Raw genomic sequence first — 15,266 nt, forward strand, 5'->3', positions numbered from 1 at the left:
AATAGATGAGTAATCAAACCAGTCAAAAGGCCACACTTTTCATAGATTAAAATACACAGTTGAAAAGCTCTAGGTAGCGGAGAGCTAGAGATGGATCTCATTAGTAATGATAGGGACCCTCTAGTGGTCCTGGGTGGTACTCCGGCACTCTTGTGAATGGAGCCCATACGGTAAAGGGGGATGCAAACTGAGGGACAACAATACCTTCTCTCAAGCGCTCTATAGATACGGTACAATCTTGTGGCTGGAGACGAAGCATTGTAGTCTTGTTTCGGAGCGTTTTCAGTCGGAGACAGGATGCACATAATTATTTGATGCGACTATAGGACTACCTATCACCACATCATTATTTACTTTGTGGTCTTCTCTGTGTGAATTAATAATGTTCTTGGACATTTTAATTTGGTGTATGATAGCACTGGACACCACGCGCCTCGCATCATCTCTGGAGTTACAACCTGACATGTGAGTGACTTTAGAGTTGCACGAATATTTTATGTTGAATCATCTAATACATGAGCACACTATAGCCTTCATGTGACACATGAACATTTGAGTCTGTAAATAGTGGTACTGTAAAATGGTATTTGCGGCTCTTCAATGGAAATGTGTTATTGCAGCATGTTTCAATAGGCTGGCCTACTTTTGGTTAAAGGGATCGCCCACAACCTCTAATCATTGTTATTAGGCTTTGTTGTCACTTTTCTACTGTTGGATACAAACGTGAAATCTGTATAATTTACTCTGTCTTTTTTGACTGCACAACAGTCAACTGGATGCATTTGTCCTCTAGGCGTCGCTCTTTGTGCACCTCACGTAAAATGTACCATATTATACTTTACCCTGCAAACATGACCACTATTATACTGAGGATGAAAAGGAATGTGCATTTCTCAAGAGACTTCCCGAAAAGAATGAGCGTGTGCAGGACGCGCATGCAGGAGTGTTTTTTTCATGCAGGAGCCTTATACTTCTCTCAGCTAATTAACCTAGCCTGCTGTCTATTGAACCCAGATGGTGTGTGCAGATGCAGAAATACGCCTTTGGACAAAAGTGTGTTATAAATCCCTGTTCCGAAAACATTTTGATATATTTATTACGGTATGTAGATATTCAGTTGTTCAGCTGCTGATTCCCTTAGCATTTTCGTTGGCGGACAGACAGACATGCACCAAGTAATGCACGCACACACACAAATACAAGCACACACACATTCTGACATGTTTTCTCTTATGAGATTGTAAACTGGTATTGCCTGGAGGGTTTCATTGGTTGTTTATTGGGTATGTGGAACACTGTCCAAGTCTAGCAGAGTATTTGAGAACATGAGTCTAGGGAATTCTAAAGGAGAACAGACCAAAACCCAGACTACAGATGCAGATAGAATGATTTTTACTTTACATTATGGAGCCACAGCAGGTAATGCACAAGCTGTATAGTGTGCCTTGAGCTAAACAATGAGATACTCCTAACAATGGCCAATTGTCATTGCTGAACTCAATCCAATTGCTCATTTCCCAGGTTTATCGGGTGCTGTGAATATACATAAGATAGCACATCTAGGTAATGTATGTTACTGTGTCTGTTGGAATGTGTGCATCTGCTTCCTCTTGGATTGTGTCAGTGTTTCCCCTGTGTCGGCGTGCTCCCTGGTGACACACACACACACACACCTCATCTGGGGGGAACACGCTGGTCACCTGTCAAGACGCTGGAGGGTCTGGAGCTGCTGGGTGGTTCGTGATGAGGGTCAGCAACTCTGGTGTGTCAGAAGGGGAAGAGTAGCAACTCTCTCTCATGAGCCTCAACCCTGACCCTCTCCTGTCCTGTGTCTCACTAATCACTTGAAGGACATCTAAACCGCTCATCTCCATTTTTACTCTGTTTGATGACAACAACATGGTATATACCAATGTAGCCCTTGTACCCAGAGTAATTATAGTGTTTACAACTTCATGTAAAGTGTTACAGACTGAACCATCCTCTCTGTGTCTCTGCAGGCCTAATGTGTGTGTGGAGCAGGAGTTGTCCATGCTGGGTGCACGCCAGCCTTGTGTCCAGGCCTTCACTCGGATGGTCAAGGTCTGGAAGCAAGGCTGCACCGGCCACCGCTGGTGTGTTGGCTACGAAAGGAGGTGAGTGGCACATCTTCTCCACCACCCTGTTGTTGTTGTTGTTGGATAGTTGTGCTGAGTCTCTCCTATCATAACTGGGCTCATACAGATGTAGGATCTTAATTTGAGCCAGTTTCATACAGCAGGAAAATAGTCCTGCAGCCACAGGAAATTTGAATTGTTTTGTGGATTATAAATAATGGACATTTTTTTAGGGTTTGAGGGAAAATCAAGTCTGACATTTCAAAGTGGAAATTACAAACTTCAGAAGCCTTTTCAAACCTCAAATACACTACAAGTTTAACATTTCCTGCATTGCAGGAAAGTTCTCCTCCAGCAGGGTGATCAAATGAAGATCCTTCACCTGTATGCCATTTCCTTTCTGCAGAACAGGCTACTACACAGCCTACAGGCAGGTGTACAGTATGGATGTGCACAGAGTGACCAGGTGCTGCCCTGGGTGGACACAGAGGGGCAAGGAGAGGGGTTGTTTGCACCGTGAGTTCAAAGACAAACACTGGATATTATTTTCATATTAACACATGTATCTATGGAATAATGTAGCGCTATCGATACATATGAAATGAATTGATCATGTGTTGTCATGCCCATGATGTGTCTGAGCATTTGCAGGTGCTACTGAAATGACTGATGTGCTTTGTGCTCTACAGGGGTGTGTGCTGCTAATACCTGCTTCAATGGGGGCAGGTGTGATGAGGGAGGTGACCAGATCTGTCAGTGTCCTGTAGGCTTCCAAGGAACACGCTGCCAGTATGGTGAGTGAGTCATCACGGAGTCAGAGGAAGAGAACATGTTGTGGACACCTTGCCATGGTTTAAGGGGGGGGCGGAGAGAATTGTAAAGAGAGTGAGAGACAGAGAGAGGGAGGGAGAGAGAGAGAGAGAGAGAGGGGTAATGAGAGAGAGCGAGTGAGAAAGAGGGAATGAGAGGCCAGAGAGAAACACAGATGCCCTTTTTCGACTAAACACTTCAACAATATTGTAAAGGTCAATGTTTTTTAACCTTCAGCATCCACCCTGTACCCACTAGCCACCCCTTTGCGTTGTATTCTAGAGACTGACCTACATGTATATCCTTAAAGGAGAGCATACTGTTAATGTTCTAATGGACACAGTGCAGACCTTGTGCTTTCATTTTGAACAACATAAATGTTCCTTTCCTGTGGCTGCGATCGGCAAAGGCCGCTCGATGGGGGTTGCTGGGTAATTAGAGGTGGCAGAAGTGCACTCTGGGAGAAAAGGGGTCCTTTGACACTTTGTGATGTCAGCTGATGTAGGAAGGGCTTTATAAATACATTTGATTGATTGATAATGAGGGCGTGTGCAGTTTGAGGTTCTCACAGATGGAACAGACACTGCCTGTCTGGACACCAGGGCCCGTATCCACATAAAATCTTCCCATAGAGTAGGAGTGCTGAAATAGGATCTTTGACCTTTTAGATCATAATGAATAAGATTATATGGACAGGTGGGAACCTGATCCTAGACCAGCTCCAACTCTGAAACACTTTGTGAATATGGGCCAATGACTGGTATTCCGTCAACATTCAATCCTTCATAGTTCATGTTTATTCAAGCTAATCAGCAAGCAATCACTATTGAACCCCCTTGGCAACTTGTTTTCCAACTATGAAGCAAGTACAGTTCTATTGTCCAGGCCCAAAGAATATTTACCTTAGGTGAAAGCATACTAGTGGAATGTGGACTGGAACATGATCTGTTACAAGTAACATGATCCAGAATTATTCTTCCTGTCTTTAACATTCTCATGAACATCTCTTGGTCTGCTCTCCTTTCTCCCTGACCCTCTGACCCCTAACACTCTGTCATCCGGCCAAAAGCGAGAGGACAACGCTTGTTAGTTGATGTTCTAAGGAAGACTCCCGCCAAGAGAGAACAGAGAACAATTAGTTACAACCCCTTCCCATGCTCTTGCGTGCACACACACACGCACTCAGGGCAACACACATTCAGGCACAACACACACGCACTCAGGGCAGCACACATTCAGGCACAACACACACGCACACACACACACACACACACACACACACACACACACACACACACACACACACACACACACACACACAGCAGGAGGAAGGTCCTGCCAAGGGCTCTCTTTGTTGCTCTTCCTCCGGCTGTGACATTTCACAGGGACACATCAGTGTTTGTTTCTGGTGGCTGTCCCACTCGTTTGTTTGGAAAGAGCTGCTTGGGTTTTCAGGGAAGGTTGAACAACATAGGGACACACACAATAATCAGGTGACAGGGAAGGGGGACACAGATAAGCCTGACTCTTTCCCGTCAAGGTTTTTAGCATCCTGTGATTCGGTTCCCTCTGTGAACACAGCAGCTTTGACCTCTTTTTTTGTTGTTGTTGAATTTTACCCCCTTTTTCTACCCAATTTTGTGGTATCCAATTGTTAGTAGCTACTATCTTGTCTCATCGCTACAACTCCCGTGCGGGCTCGTGAGAGACGAAGGTTGAAAGTCATGCGTCCTCCGATACACAACGCAACCAAACCGCACTGCTTCTTAACACAGCGCTCATCCAACCCGGAAGCCAGCTGAACCAATGTGTCGGAGGAAACACTGTGTAGCTGGCAACCTTGGTTAGCGTGCACTGCGCCCGGCCCGCCACAGGAGTCACTTGTGCGCGATGAGACAAGGATATCCCTACCGGCCAAGCCCTCCCTAACCCGGACGACGCTAGGCCAATTGTGCATCGCCCTACGGACCTCCTGGTCGCGGCCGGTTACGACAGAGACTGGGCGCGAACCCAGGGTCTCTGGTGGCACAGCTGGCGCTGAGCTTTGACCTCTTATTCCTCCTCTCTCCCTTAACATCTTTTCTTGCTCCACCTCAGAGTAGATTTATCCTCTTTTCCAGCCAGAAGGATTAAAAAAGAGCAGCAGCTCAGGCCAAGCAGCCATGTTCAGCCAGTTCTCACTGAGAGGGACACTGTTTCTCTGTGTGGAGTCAAATGCATGAAAAAGGATTAGATTTAGAAGTTGTGTAATTAGTGTAATTCTATATTCAGGAATATTCTTAAGTGATCATGCCAGAGAAGCCGGTGTTTGGAGGATATATTGGCACGGGTGTTGTTAAGCCCAAGAAGACGAAATCGAAAAAATTACACTAATTACACAACTTCTAAACTTAATCCTTGACCTTTTTATGCATTTGACTCCACACAGAGAAACAGTGTCCCTCTCAGTGAGAACTGGCCTGAGCTGCTGCCCTCCTTTAATCCTTCTGGCTGGAGAGAACATTATCACTTTAATCCTTCTGGCTGGAGAGGACGTTATCACTTTAATCCTTCTGGATGGAGAGAACATTATCACTTTAATCCTTCTGGATGGAGAGAACATTATCACTTTAATCCTGGCTGGAGAGAACATTATCACTTTAATCCTTCTGGCTGGAGAGGACATTATCACTTTAATCCTTCTGACTGGAGAGAACGTTATCACTTTAATCCTTCTGGATGGAGAGAACGTTATCCCTTTAATCCTTCTGGATGGAGAGGACGTTATCACTTTAATCCTTCTGGCTGGAGAGAACGTTATCCCTTTAATCCTTCTGGCTGGAGAGAACATTATCACTTTAATCCTTCTGGCTGGAGAGGACATTATCACTTTAATCCTTCTGGATGGAGAGAACGTTATCCCTTTAATCCTTCTGGATGGAGAGGATGTTATCACTTTAATCCTTCTGGATGTAGAGAACGTTATCCCTTTAATCCTTCTGGCTGGAAAGGATGTTATCACTTTTATAGTGGGTTACCAACCTATTCAAATAAGAATTGACATATTTTCATAAAAGTTTTGATATTTTTTAACATTCACTTTGGCACTAATTTCCAAACCTTGGTCATTTTTCAAAACTCGACAGAACTCAACTGTCATCACTTGCATTCATATCTTTAAAGAAACCTTGCACTTGCAGAATCATTGGTTCAAATAACTAATTTATCATTAAAAACCATAGGAACATTAGTTTATATCACCCACACACAAGATACCGATAGTGTCACTGTGTAGTTGTTCGTACAATCATTAAATATGTCACGAAAATCGTCTTGAAAATGACTGGACCAAGGTGCAGCGTGGTGAGCGTACATTTGACTTCATTATAATGTCGCCAACAAATCAAGAAACAAAAAAACCCGACCGTGACGTTTACTAGGGCTATACAGGCCACTATAACAAAGACAACTACCCACAAATATCAAAGGAGAAAGGCTGCCTAAGTATGATTCCCAATCAGAGACAACGATAGACAGCTGTCCCTGATTGAGAACCATACCCGGCCAAAACATAGAGCATAGAGTTTCCCACCCGAGTCACACCCTGACCAACCAAACAGAGAATAAAAAGATCTCTACGGTCAGGGCATGACAAAATATTGTTGTACAAAATATGTGATACATGTTTCATTATGGTACTACACATAAATACATCACTGTAAAATGACTAGTAGAGAGAATACTACAGACAGTGGAATCATTGAACAAAATCTGACATGTATTGATGAAATACAATAAAATCACAACATAGGTTTCTTTGAATCAAAGCAAAAATAATTAGCTACAGAAAAGAAAAAAACTTCAGTAAAACATAAATTGCAGTGTTCCTCACCCGGCTTACTGTAAATCACAAAACAAAGGGTTGATTACTGTTCTTCTATATTTCCATCAACCCTGTCTTGTGGATTTGGCCACAGGTTCTCATCCACATCCACAATGGATGTTTTCATTAGCCAAACATCTTGGGAAGAATCTTCGGGCGAATCCAGGCCTGACACCGGTCTGTTGTGATGTCAGAGCATGCATCATCCATGGCCTGGAGAAGGGTGGCTTGATCGTGAGGGCGTCTATCATATACCTTCCACCTTCATGTGGAGACAAATTCCTCAAACAGTTTAAGGAAAGGAGAGTATGGGGGTAAGTACAGAGTGGTAAATTGAGGATGGGCCTGAAACCATGCTTGCGCCATTTGAACATCGTGGAACCTGACATTATCCCACACAATTACATAGTTCACACCATCAGCTCTACAGACCTGATTTAGCTCACCAAGGAAGTTTACAAGGAGAGCTGCATTATATGATCCAATACAAGGTCGGCATCTCACCACACCATCTTCCGATATAGCCGCACACATGGTGATGTTGGCCCCGCGTTATCCAGGTACTTGGATAGTTGCCCGCTGGCCAATTAAATTCTGATCTCTCCTCCTTGTTTTGGCCAGGTTGAAGCCCGTCTCATCCAAAAAGAGGAATTTGTGATGGTTTTCGTCAGCATCCAGCTCCATCACCCTCTAAAAATACATTTTGGAAAGAGAATGACTGATTGCAATGATGTAGAATTTTTGGCATCTTGAAACAGGCATCTTGAAACTGAACATACCTGAACATACTCAGTCCTCAGTTGCTTCACTCTGTCTGCCTTTCTTTCAAAATGCACACGGTATAGCTGTTTTAGAGACACCTGGTGCCTTTTCAGCATGTGGGCAATAGTCAGCAAACTGATGGCTTTCACATTGTTGAACATGTCGTCAATGTCCAAGATGTGCTGCTGAATTTCTGTAAGGCAAATATCATTTCTGGCCCGAACCAAATTGACCACAGCCCACTTTTGTTGGTCAGTCAGAATTCTGCCTCTGTCTCCCCTATTTGGCCTAGTCTCAATTCTGCAGGGAAACTTATAGTAAGAACACATTTAGTCACATCACCTACTCTGTGGGACACATTGGCATGCAGTGTACAGTCATGTGACAGTTGAGAGTAGCCAAATGTTTAGTGCATGCTGAAGACTTACCGGTTCTCATTGCAGAAAGTTCTGATGATTAAGGCCACGGTTGATCTTCTGAGGTTTGGTTGAATCATTGTAGCTGCCTCAGTCATTGTCGTGCCATGATTTACGACCTGGTCTACAACTATTTCTCGTATTTCATTGGACACGCTTTGCTGTTGCTGCCGCTGTCTTGGTCCGTGACCTTGTCCTCTAGAATGTTCCCCCACACCTCTCAAACGAGGCCCACGACCACCTCTCAGAAGAGGTGCTTGTCTCCTGCCATTCCTTTGACCACCACGTCTTCCTCCTCCCACTGCTTGATTGTGACCTGGATCACCTGCCAGCTCCATGTTATCGCTAGGTTGTTGTAAGTGGACACCACTGATTTCACTATATACTCGTACCACAATGTGAAATCAATCATCAGTAACGAGTTGGCAATATTGGAAAAGCAATTACAAGGGCCTGCATACATACATGCACCGGCCACTTTATTAGGTACACCTGCATGTTAACGCAAATAGCCTGCTCCTTTGAACAGTGAGTCATGTGGCAGCCTGCAACTCAATATATAGAGTTTATAGAGTAGAGAGCTTTAGTTGTTGTTCAACCAAACATTAAAACGGGCAAGATGCGTAATCTAAGCAACTTTGACCGTGGTATGATTGTTGGTGCCAGACATGGTAGTTCCAACATCTCAAAAACAGCTGCCCTCCTGGGATTTTTACGCACTACGGTCTCTAGAGTTTATAGAGAATGGTGCGATAAACAAAACACATTCAGTGAGCGGCAGTTCTGTGGGCAAAAATACCTTGTTAATGAGAGAGGTCAGAGGAGAATGTCCAGACTCATTCAAGCTAACAGAAAGGCCACAAATAACAGCCATTTAAAACAGTGGTGTGCAGAAGGGCATCTCTTAACGTACAACACTGTGAATAATTTAGGCTGTTGTGGAAGAAAAAGGAGGTCCTACCCAGTACTAATAAAGTGGCCGGTGAGTGTAAAGTAATGTCAAATCTGAAAACACAGTCTGGAAAAGTGGTACATGGGACCATAGAAACAGTGTCTGATAGAGAATGATGATGAAATATTACATCCATAGATAATGTAGTCCAATTGGTGCGTGTTCCAATGTAATTGGTGTCAATGGATCTGGTTATCCTAAAAATGTCATGACCTAAACATGGAATATTGATTGTCAGTTTCCATAAAACTATGCATTAAGAGTAATGCAACAGTTACTTATCATTTTGAGCAGTTGTATCAATTGATAGTTAGATCATCTCAGATGTAATGTGTGAATTGCATTTTGAAATAGTAATACTTTGATGTTAAGTTGTGTCATTTTGAACAGGGGATTTTTAGTTCAATGAACAAATGATCTTAGCTTTATGTGTATTTTATCCAAGCAATTGGAAATAGTGTTAAAGTTTTGGAAAATGTGCATTTTGATCATCGGTTTTGTGAGTTTTGTGTCTAGAGTTTTGAAAAATAACATTTCTGGTTCTGAAATTAGTGCCACAGTGATTGTAAAAAAACATAACCCTTATTTAACTAGGCAAGTCAGTTAAGAACAAATTCTTATTTACAATGAAGGCCTATCCCGGCCAAACCTTGTCCAATTGTGCACAACCCGTTGGAACTCCCAATCACAGTCGGATGTGATGCAGCCTGGATTCAAACCAGGGACTGCAATGACGCCACTTGCACTGAGATGCAGTGCCTTAGACCGCTGCACCACTCGGCTATTTCATGCTTCCACAATATATAGCCCCAACACAAGTCTAGGGTTGCTACCCAAGCCAGGACACTGTTGTTCAGAGAAGCTAGCCATCAACACAGCTAACACAATCACTTCAAACTGAAGCTGGAAAGACTGCAAACCAGCTGCACTTCGTTTCGATTGACCTTTTTTCAATTTACATTTCTTCGTATATATACAGTTGAAGTTGGAAGTTTACATACACTTAGGTTGGAGTCAGACAGATTATTTCACTTATAATTCACTGTATCACAATTCCAGTGGGTCAGAAGTTTACATACACTAAGTTGACTGTGCCTTTAAACAGCTTGGAAAATTCCAGAAAACTATGTCATGGCTTTAGAAGCTTCTGATAGGCTAATTGACATCATTCGAATCAATTGGAGGTGTACCTGTGGATGTATTTCAAGGCCTACCTTGAAACTCAGTGCCTCTTTGTTTGACATCATGGGAAAATCTAAATAAATCAGCCAAGACCTCCGAAAACAAATTGTAGACCTCCACAAGTCTGGTTCATCCTTGGGAGCAATTTCCAAACGCCTTAAGGTACCACGTTCATCTGTACAAACAATAGTACGCAAGTATAAACACCATGGGACCACGCAGCCGTCATACCGCTCAGGAAGGAGACGCATTCTGTCTCCTAGAGATGAACTTACTTTGGTGTGAAAAGTGCAAATCAATCCCAGAACAACAGCAAAGGATCTTGTGAAGATACTGGAAGAAACCGATACAGAAGTATCTATATCCACAGTAAAACGAGTCCCATATCGACATAACCTGAAAGGTCGCTCAGCACGGAAGAAGCCACTGCTCCAAAACCGCCATAAAAAACCCAGACTATGGTTTGCAACTGCACATGGGGACACAGATCATACTTTTTGGAGAAATGTCCTCTGGTCTGATGAAACAAAAATAGAACTGTTTGGCCATAATGACCATCATTATGTTTGGAGGAAAAATGTGGAGGCTTGCAAGCCGAAGAACACCATCCCAACCGTGAAGCATGGGTGTGGCAGCATCATGCTGTGGGGGTGCTTTGCTGCAGGAGGGACTGTTGCATTTCACAAAGAGATGGCATCATGAGGGGGAAAGTTATGTGGATATATTGAAGCAACATCTCAAGACCTCAGTCAGGAAGTTGAAGCTTGGTCGCAAATGGGTCTTCCAAATGGACAATGACCCCAAGCATACTTCCAAAGTTGTGGCAAAATGGCTTAAGGACAACAAAGTCAAGGTATTGGAGTGGCAATCACAAAGCCCTGACCTCAATCCTATAGTAAATTTGTGGGCTGAACTGAAAAAGTGTGTGCGAGCAAGTAGGCCTACAAACCTGACTCAGTTACACCAGCTCTGTCAGGAGGAATGGGCCAAAATTCACTCAACTTATTGTGGGATTCTTGTGGAAGGCTACCTGAAAAGTTTGACCCAAGTTAAACCATTTAAAGGCAATGCTACCAAATACTAATTGAGTGTATGTAAACTTCTGACCCACTGGGAATGTGATGAAAGAAATAAAAGCTGAAATAAATCATTCTATTTACTATTATTCTGACATTTCACATTCTTAAAATAAAGGGGTCCTAACTGACCTAAAACAGGGAATTCTACTAGGACTAAATTGTGAAAACTGAGTTTAAATGTATTTGGCTAAGGTGCATGTAAACTTCCGACTTCAACTGTACATAAAAAGGATGCCAGCTGATTCATGATTTCGACTGGCTGAGAAACGCTGCCTGTCTGTCATTACTATGGGAGAGCTGGAGATGGAATTTGAATATTGAAGCAATGTTGCAAATGTTAGTGAAAAGGACAGCAAGGTTTATACAAATCTCTGCTGTTGAAAACTAAATATTAGTCTAAAAGAAATGTCAGATAATATCTACGGTAGATGCTTTTTGTAGTGGAGATAAACATTATAAATTGCCTGGCAGTGGATTGTGCAGTCAGATGGAACAGAGTAAATAGGGATTTTAACGTCATAGATTTAGCCAGTGGTAACCTATGGAATAGACACCAGCTGGAATGCACTTTTAACCAATCAGCATTCAGGATTAGACCCACCCGTTGTATAAACATAGATACAATGTGTGATTGTGATTGAAGGTGTGATCGAAGTGAGCTTCTTTTTGAGTTGGTGTATGTGGTTGAATGCAGCTCACTGACAGACTTTCCCCCCTTTTTGTATATTTCTAAAAGCAATGCCCATTCATACGCACATGCTCCAATGTTCCAAGCCTATTCCAAGGTTATTCCCATGTAGTTTCACAATATCTCCCACTCCAGCAGTGGAACATTGATTATCAGAGCTGAAACCATATTCCCATGTCCACCAGATGAACTATGCCACAGGCTTTAAGATGATCCACACCTTCTTAGACCCAGTCCAGGTTTGTGTTCATTAGGGCCCACCGTAGGTATTGCATTAGAAATGTGAACATTTCTTTAAAAACTATTTCTGCGTCACTCTGCTTCTGAACATTTCCCTTGGTTTTGTGTCCCAGGTCAGCAGAGAGGCTTTAACCTGCCAAGAGCTCTGTCAACTCATTCAGAGTAATGAAGCTGTGCTGTGTTGCTCAGAGCTTCTGTCCTACCTGTCTCCGCTTTGCTGCAGTAGAGTCAGCCCTGCAGAACCATGCCTTGGCTTTCTGACTGCTAAACCTATTAAGGACAAGAAGACTGGGGAGGGGGATGCTGTACAATGTTCTCCATGCTTTATTGGTTCACTCCTGCATAGCGTTCAGATTTGGTTTGACCTAGAAAGGTTGCAAGAACGAATCCCCGAGCTGACAAGGTAAACATCTGTCGTTCTGCCCATGAACAAGGCAGTTAACCCACTGTCCCTGGGCCGTCATTGAAAATAAGAATTTGTTCTTAACTAACTTGCCTAGTAAAATAAAGGTCAAATAAAAATACATAAAAATATGTGAGTGTGGTGGTTGTAATACTATGGCGATTCTCCCTGGATTAGATAAGTGCAGTCTTTGTGTTGTCTCAATGACCAGCACAGCTTGAGCAGATAGATTTTTTTATTCTGTTTAGTTTATATGATGTGGAAAGTATACCTTAGCCAGTACCCAGTATCTGGGTTAAAGCATGAGGTAGTTGATGCAGCTCTGTCAACTCAGTGAAATGCTGATGCCACGAGCAGCACCACAGATATTGTGATGAGCAAGATGCAAGACTTTGCTCTCTCCACAGTCACACACAGTATCTTCGCATGTTCCGGTGTGGTAGCCAGGGGCCCAAAACCGTGGAGAGGTTGAGCCTCACGCTTCAACGCTCTTAGTTGTTGCAGAAATTGACCCACTATGCTGTTTACTTTCTGCATCTTTGTTATATTGCTGAGTCTACCTTTTAGTAATGATAATATAATTAATTTCATTTATAGCACTTTCCATCAAGTGCTCAAAGCGTTTTACATAAAGTTTTACACACTGTAGTCAGAGCTTGGAGCCACTCCACAGTACTAATACAAACCAGGTTTGGTGGGTGAATGGGACGTTTATTTAGATCTGGACCTCTGTTACATACCTAGAGCCATGAACCCAGCAGTTGTAGTCGCTCAGGGAGAGCCTCACCCCGCTAGTCGGAAAAACTGTTGGATGGTGGAGATGGAGAGGAGTGTTGAGTGAAGGGGCACACGATGGTGGCAGAATGTAGGGTAGACTTCGGACCATATCATTAGAAATATGTCAGAATGTTGACCTACTGTATATAACCATAGTATTTCAAGTTGCACGCTCTTAATGTCACGTGCACAGGTACACTGAAATGCCTTTCTTGCAAGCTCCAAACCCAACAATGTTTTGTTTTGTAGCACAAAAAAATAACACAAGGTACAACAAAAACACAAGAAATAAGAAATAAGAAGAATAGGAGAAAGTAAGAAGCTATTTACAGGGCCGGTTCCAGTACCATATTTACAATGTGCAGGATACCGAGTGACAGAGATAGATATGTGTAGGGGTACCAACCACCATATTCTAAAGAGACCACATTGTCAGACCATGAGAGAGATGGCACAATTATTTGATCATGTTGAGACTTTTATATTCTGTTGTGGATTTTGTATTTTTCAATGGTTGAGGGAACAGGGAACAGGGGAAGAAAGAGATAGACAGAGGAGAGAGAACTAACCTCTCCAATGTAGATTTATGATGTTTGCTTTCCTCCATGTTCCCTAATCCTGGTCTGTGTTGTATAGAACACGTCTGGATAACATCATCACACAGCAAGGAGGCGCGCGATCCTTTCTCTGGATCTCAGACTGGCTTTATCCAGCCCTGAGTCACCTGGAACCCCAGGAGAACCATTAGATAACCACCAGGGAACCCCCTGGATATAAAGTATGAATTACTAACCTCATGCCAGTGTGCCACAGGTAAATCAGTAAGCCTTTATGGGACCTTAGGGGCCACATCCCAATGTACTTAAGGGGCTCACCCGCAATGGTATATTATGGTCCGTATATTCATGTGGATGTTGTGGAACAGAAACAGTTAGCGATACAGATAGGTATGTACACTACAGCGCCTGTTGACTGTCTGTTCCTCAGGCCCATATGTTTGGGTCTGAACCGATCTGTAGCGGGGCGATCTTAGTCTATTACGGTGCCTTGAGAAAGTATTCATACCCCTTTACTTTTTTTCACATTTTGTTGTGTTACAGCATTGAATTTCAAATTGTTTAATTTAGATTTTGTGTCACTGGTGTCAAACATAGTGGTGGCTGCCTCATGTTATGGGTATGCTTGTAATCATTAAGGACTGGGGAGTTTTCAGGATACAAAATAAATGGAATGGAGTTAAGCACAGGCAAAATCCTAGAGGAAAACCTGCTTCAGTCTGTTTTCCACCAGACACTGGTAGATTAATTCCCCTTTCAAGCAGGACAATAACCTAAAACACAAGACCAAATCTACACTGGAGTTGCTTACCAAGAAGACAGTGAATGTTTCTGAGTGGCCGAGTTTGAAAATCTATGGCAAGACTTGAAAATGGTTTAGCAATGATCAACGACCAATTGAAGCATTTTGAAAAGAATAATGGGTAAATATTGTACAATCCAGGTGTGCAAAGTTCTTAGGGACTTACCCAGACAGACTCACAGCTGTAATCACTGCCAAACGTGATTGTAACATGTATTGACTCAGAGGTGTGAATATTTTTTGTAAATTAGATATTTCTGTATTTAATTTTCAAGAATTGTGCAAACATTTCTAAAAACATGTTTTGACTTTGTCATTATGGTGTATTGTGGGTAGATGGATGAGAGAAAAATATGTTTTGAATTCAGGCTATAACACGACAAAATGTGGAATAAGTATATCCTTTAACCCTTAGGCAGACAGACAGACATACAGACAATCAACGCATTCAAGAGGATCGGCCTGAGCAAGGTGCTGTGCAGGTTCATCATAAGTAGCTATTTTGGGTGTAAGAACATTCATAGATAAGTGATTCTGCACAGCATTTAGCAGGCCAATTCCCTCAAACATGCAAAGTGTGATGTTCACAGAGTTCTTTCACATCGGGAAACAGTGAGCACACCCGTGCGTGTGGAAGGAC

General features: G+C 42.8%; 1 protein-coding gene across 3 annotated transcripts in view; it reads left to right on the plus strand.

Annotated features, from left to right (window-relative positions):
• The first annotated feature begins 122 nt into the window (after nt 1-122).
• LOC110503322 (multiple epidermal growth factor-like domains protein 6) overlaps nt 123-15,266 on the plus strand; it is an 89,904-nt gene continuing 74,760 nt past the window's right edge. For all 3 annotated transcript variants that reach the window (XM_036961613.1, XM_036961615.1, XM_036961614.1), the window contains exons 1-4: nt 123-465; nt 2,001-2,135; nt 2,503-2,612; nt 2,786-2,890. In XM_036961613.1, the coding sequence (XP_036817508.1) occupies nt 383-465; nt 2,001-2,135; nt 2,503-2,612; nt 2,786-2,890 (433 nt within the window). In that variant the 5' untranslated portion in view covers nt 123-382. The remainder of the gene's footprint in view (nt 466-2,000; nt 2,136-2,502; nt 2,613-2,785; nt 2,891-15,266) is intronic.

Source organism: Oncorhynchus mykiss, chromosome 24 (assembly GCF_013265735.2).
Source record: "Oncorhynchus mykiss isolate Arlee chromosome 24, USDA_OmykA_1.1, whole genome shotgun sequence".
Lineage (NCBI taxonomy): Eukaryota > Metazoa > Chordata > Actinopteri > Salmoniformes > Salmonidae > Oncorhynchus > Oncorhynchus mykiss.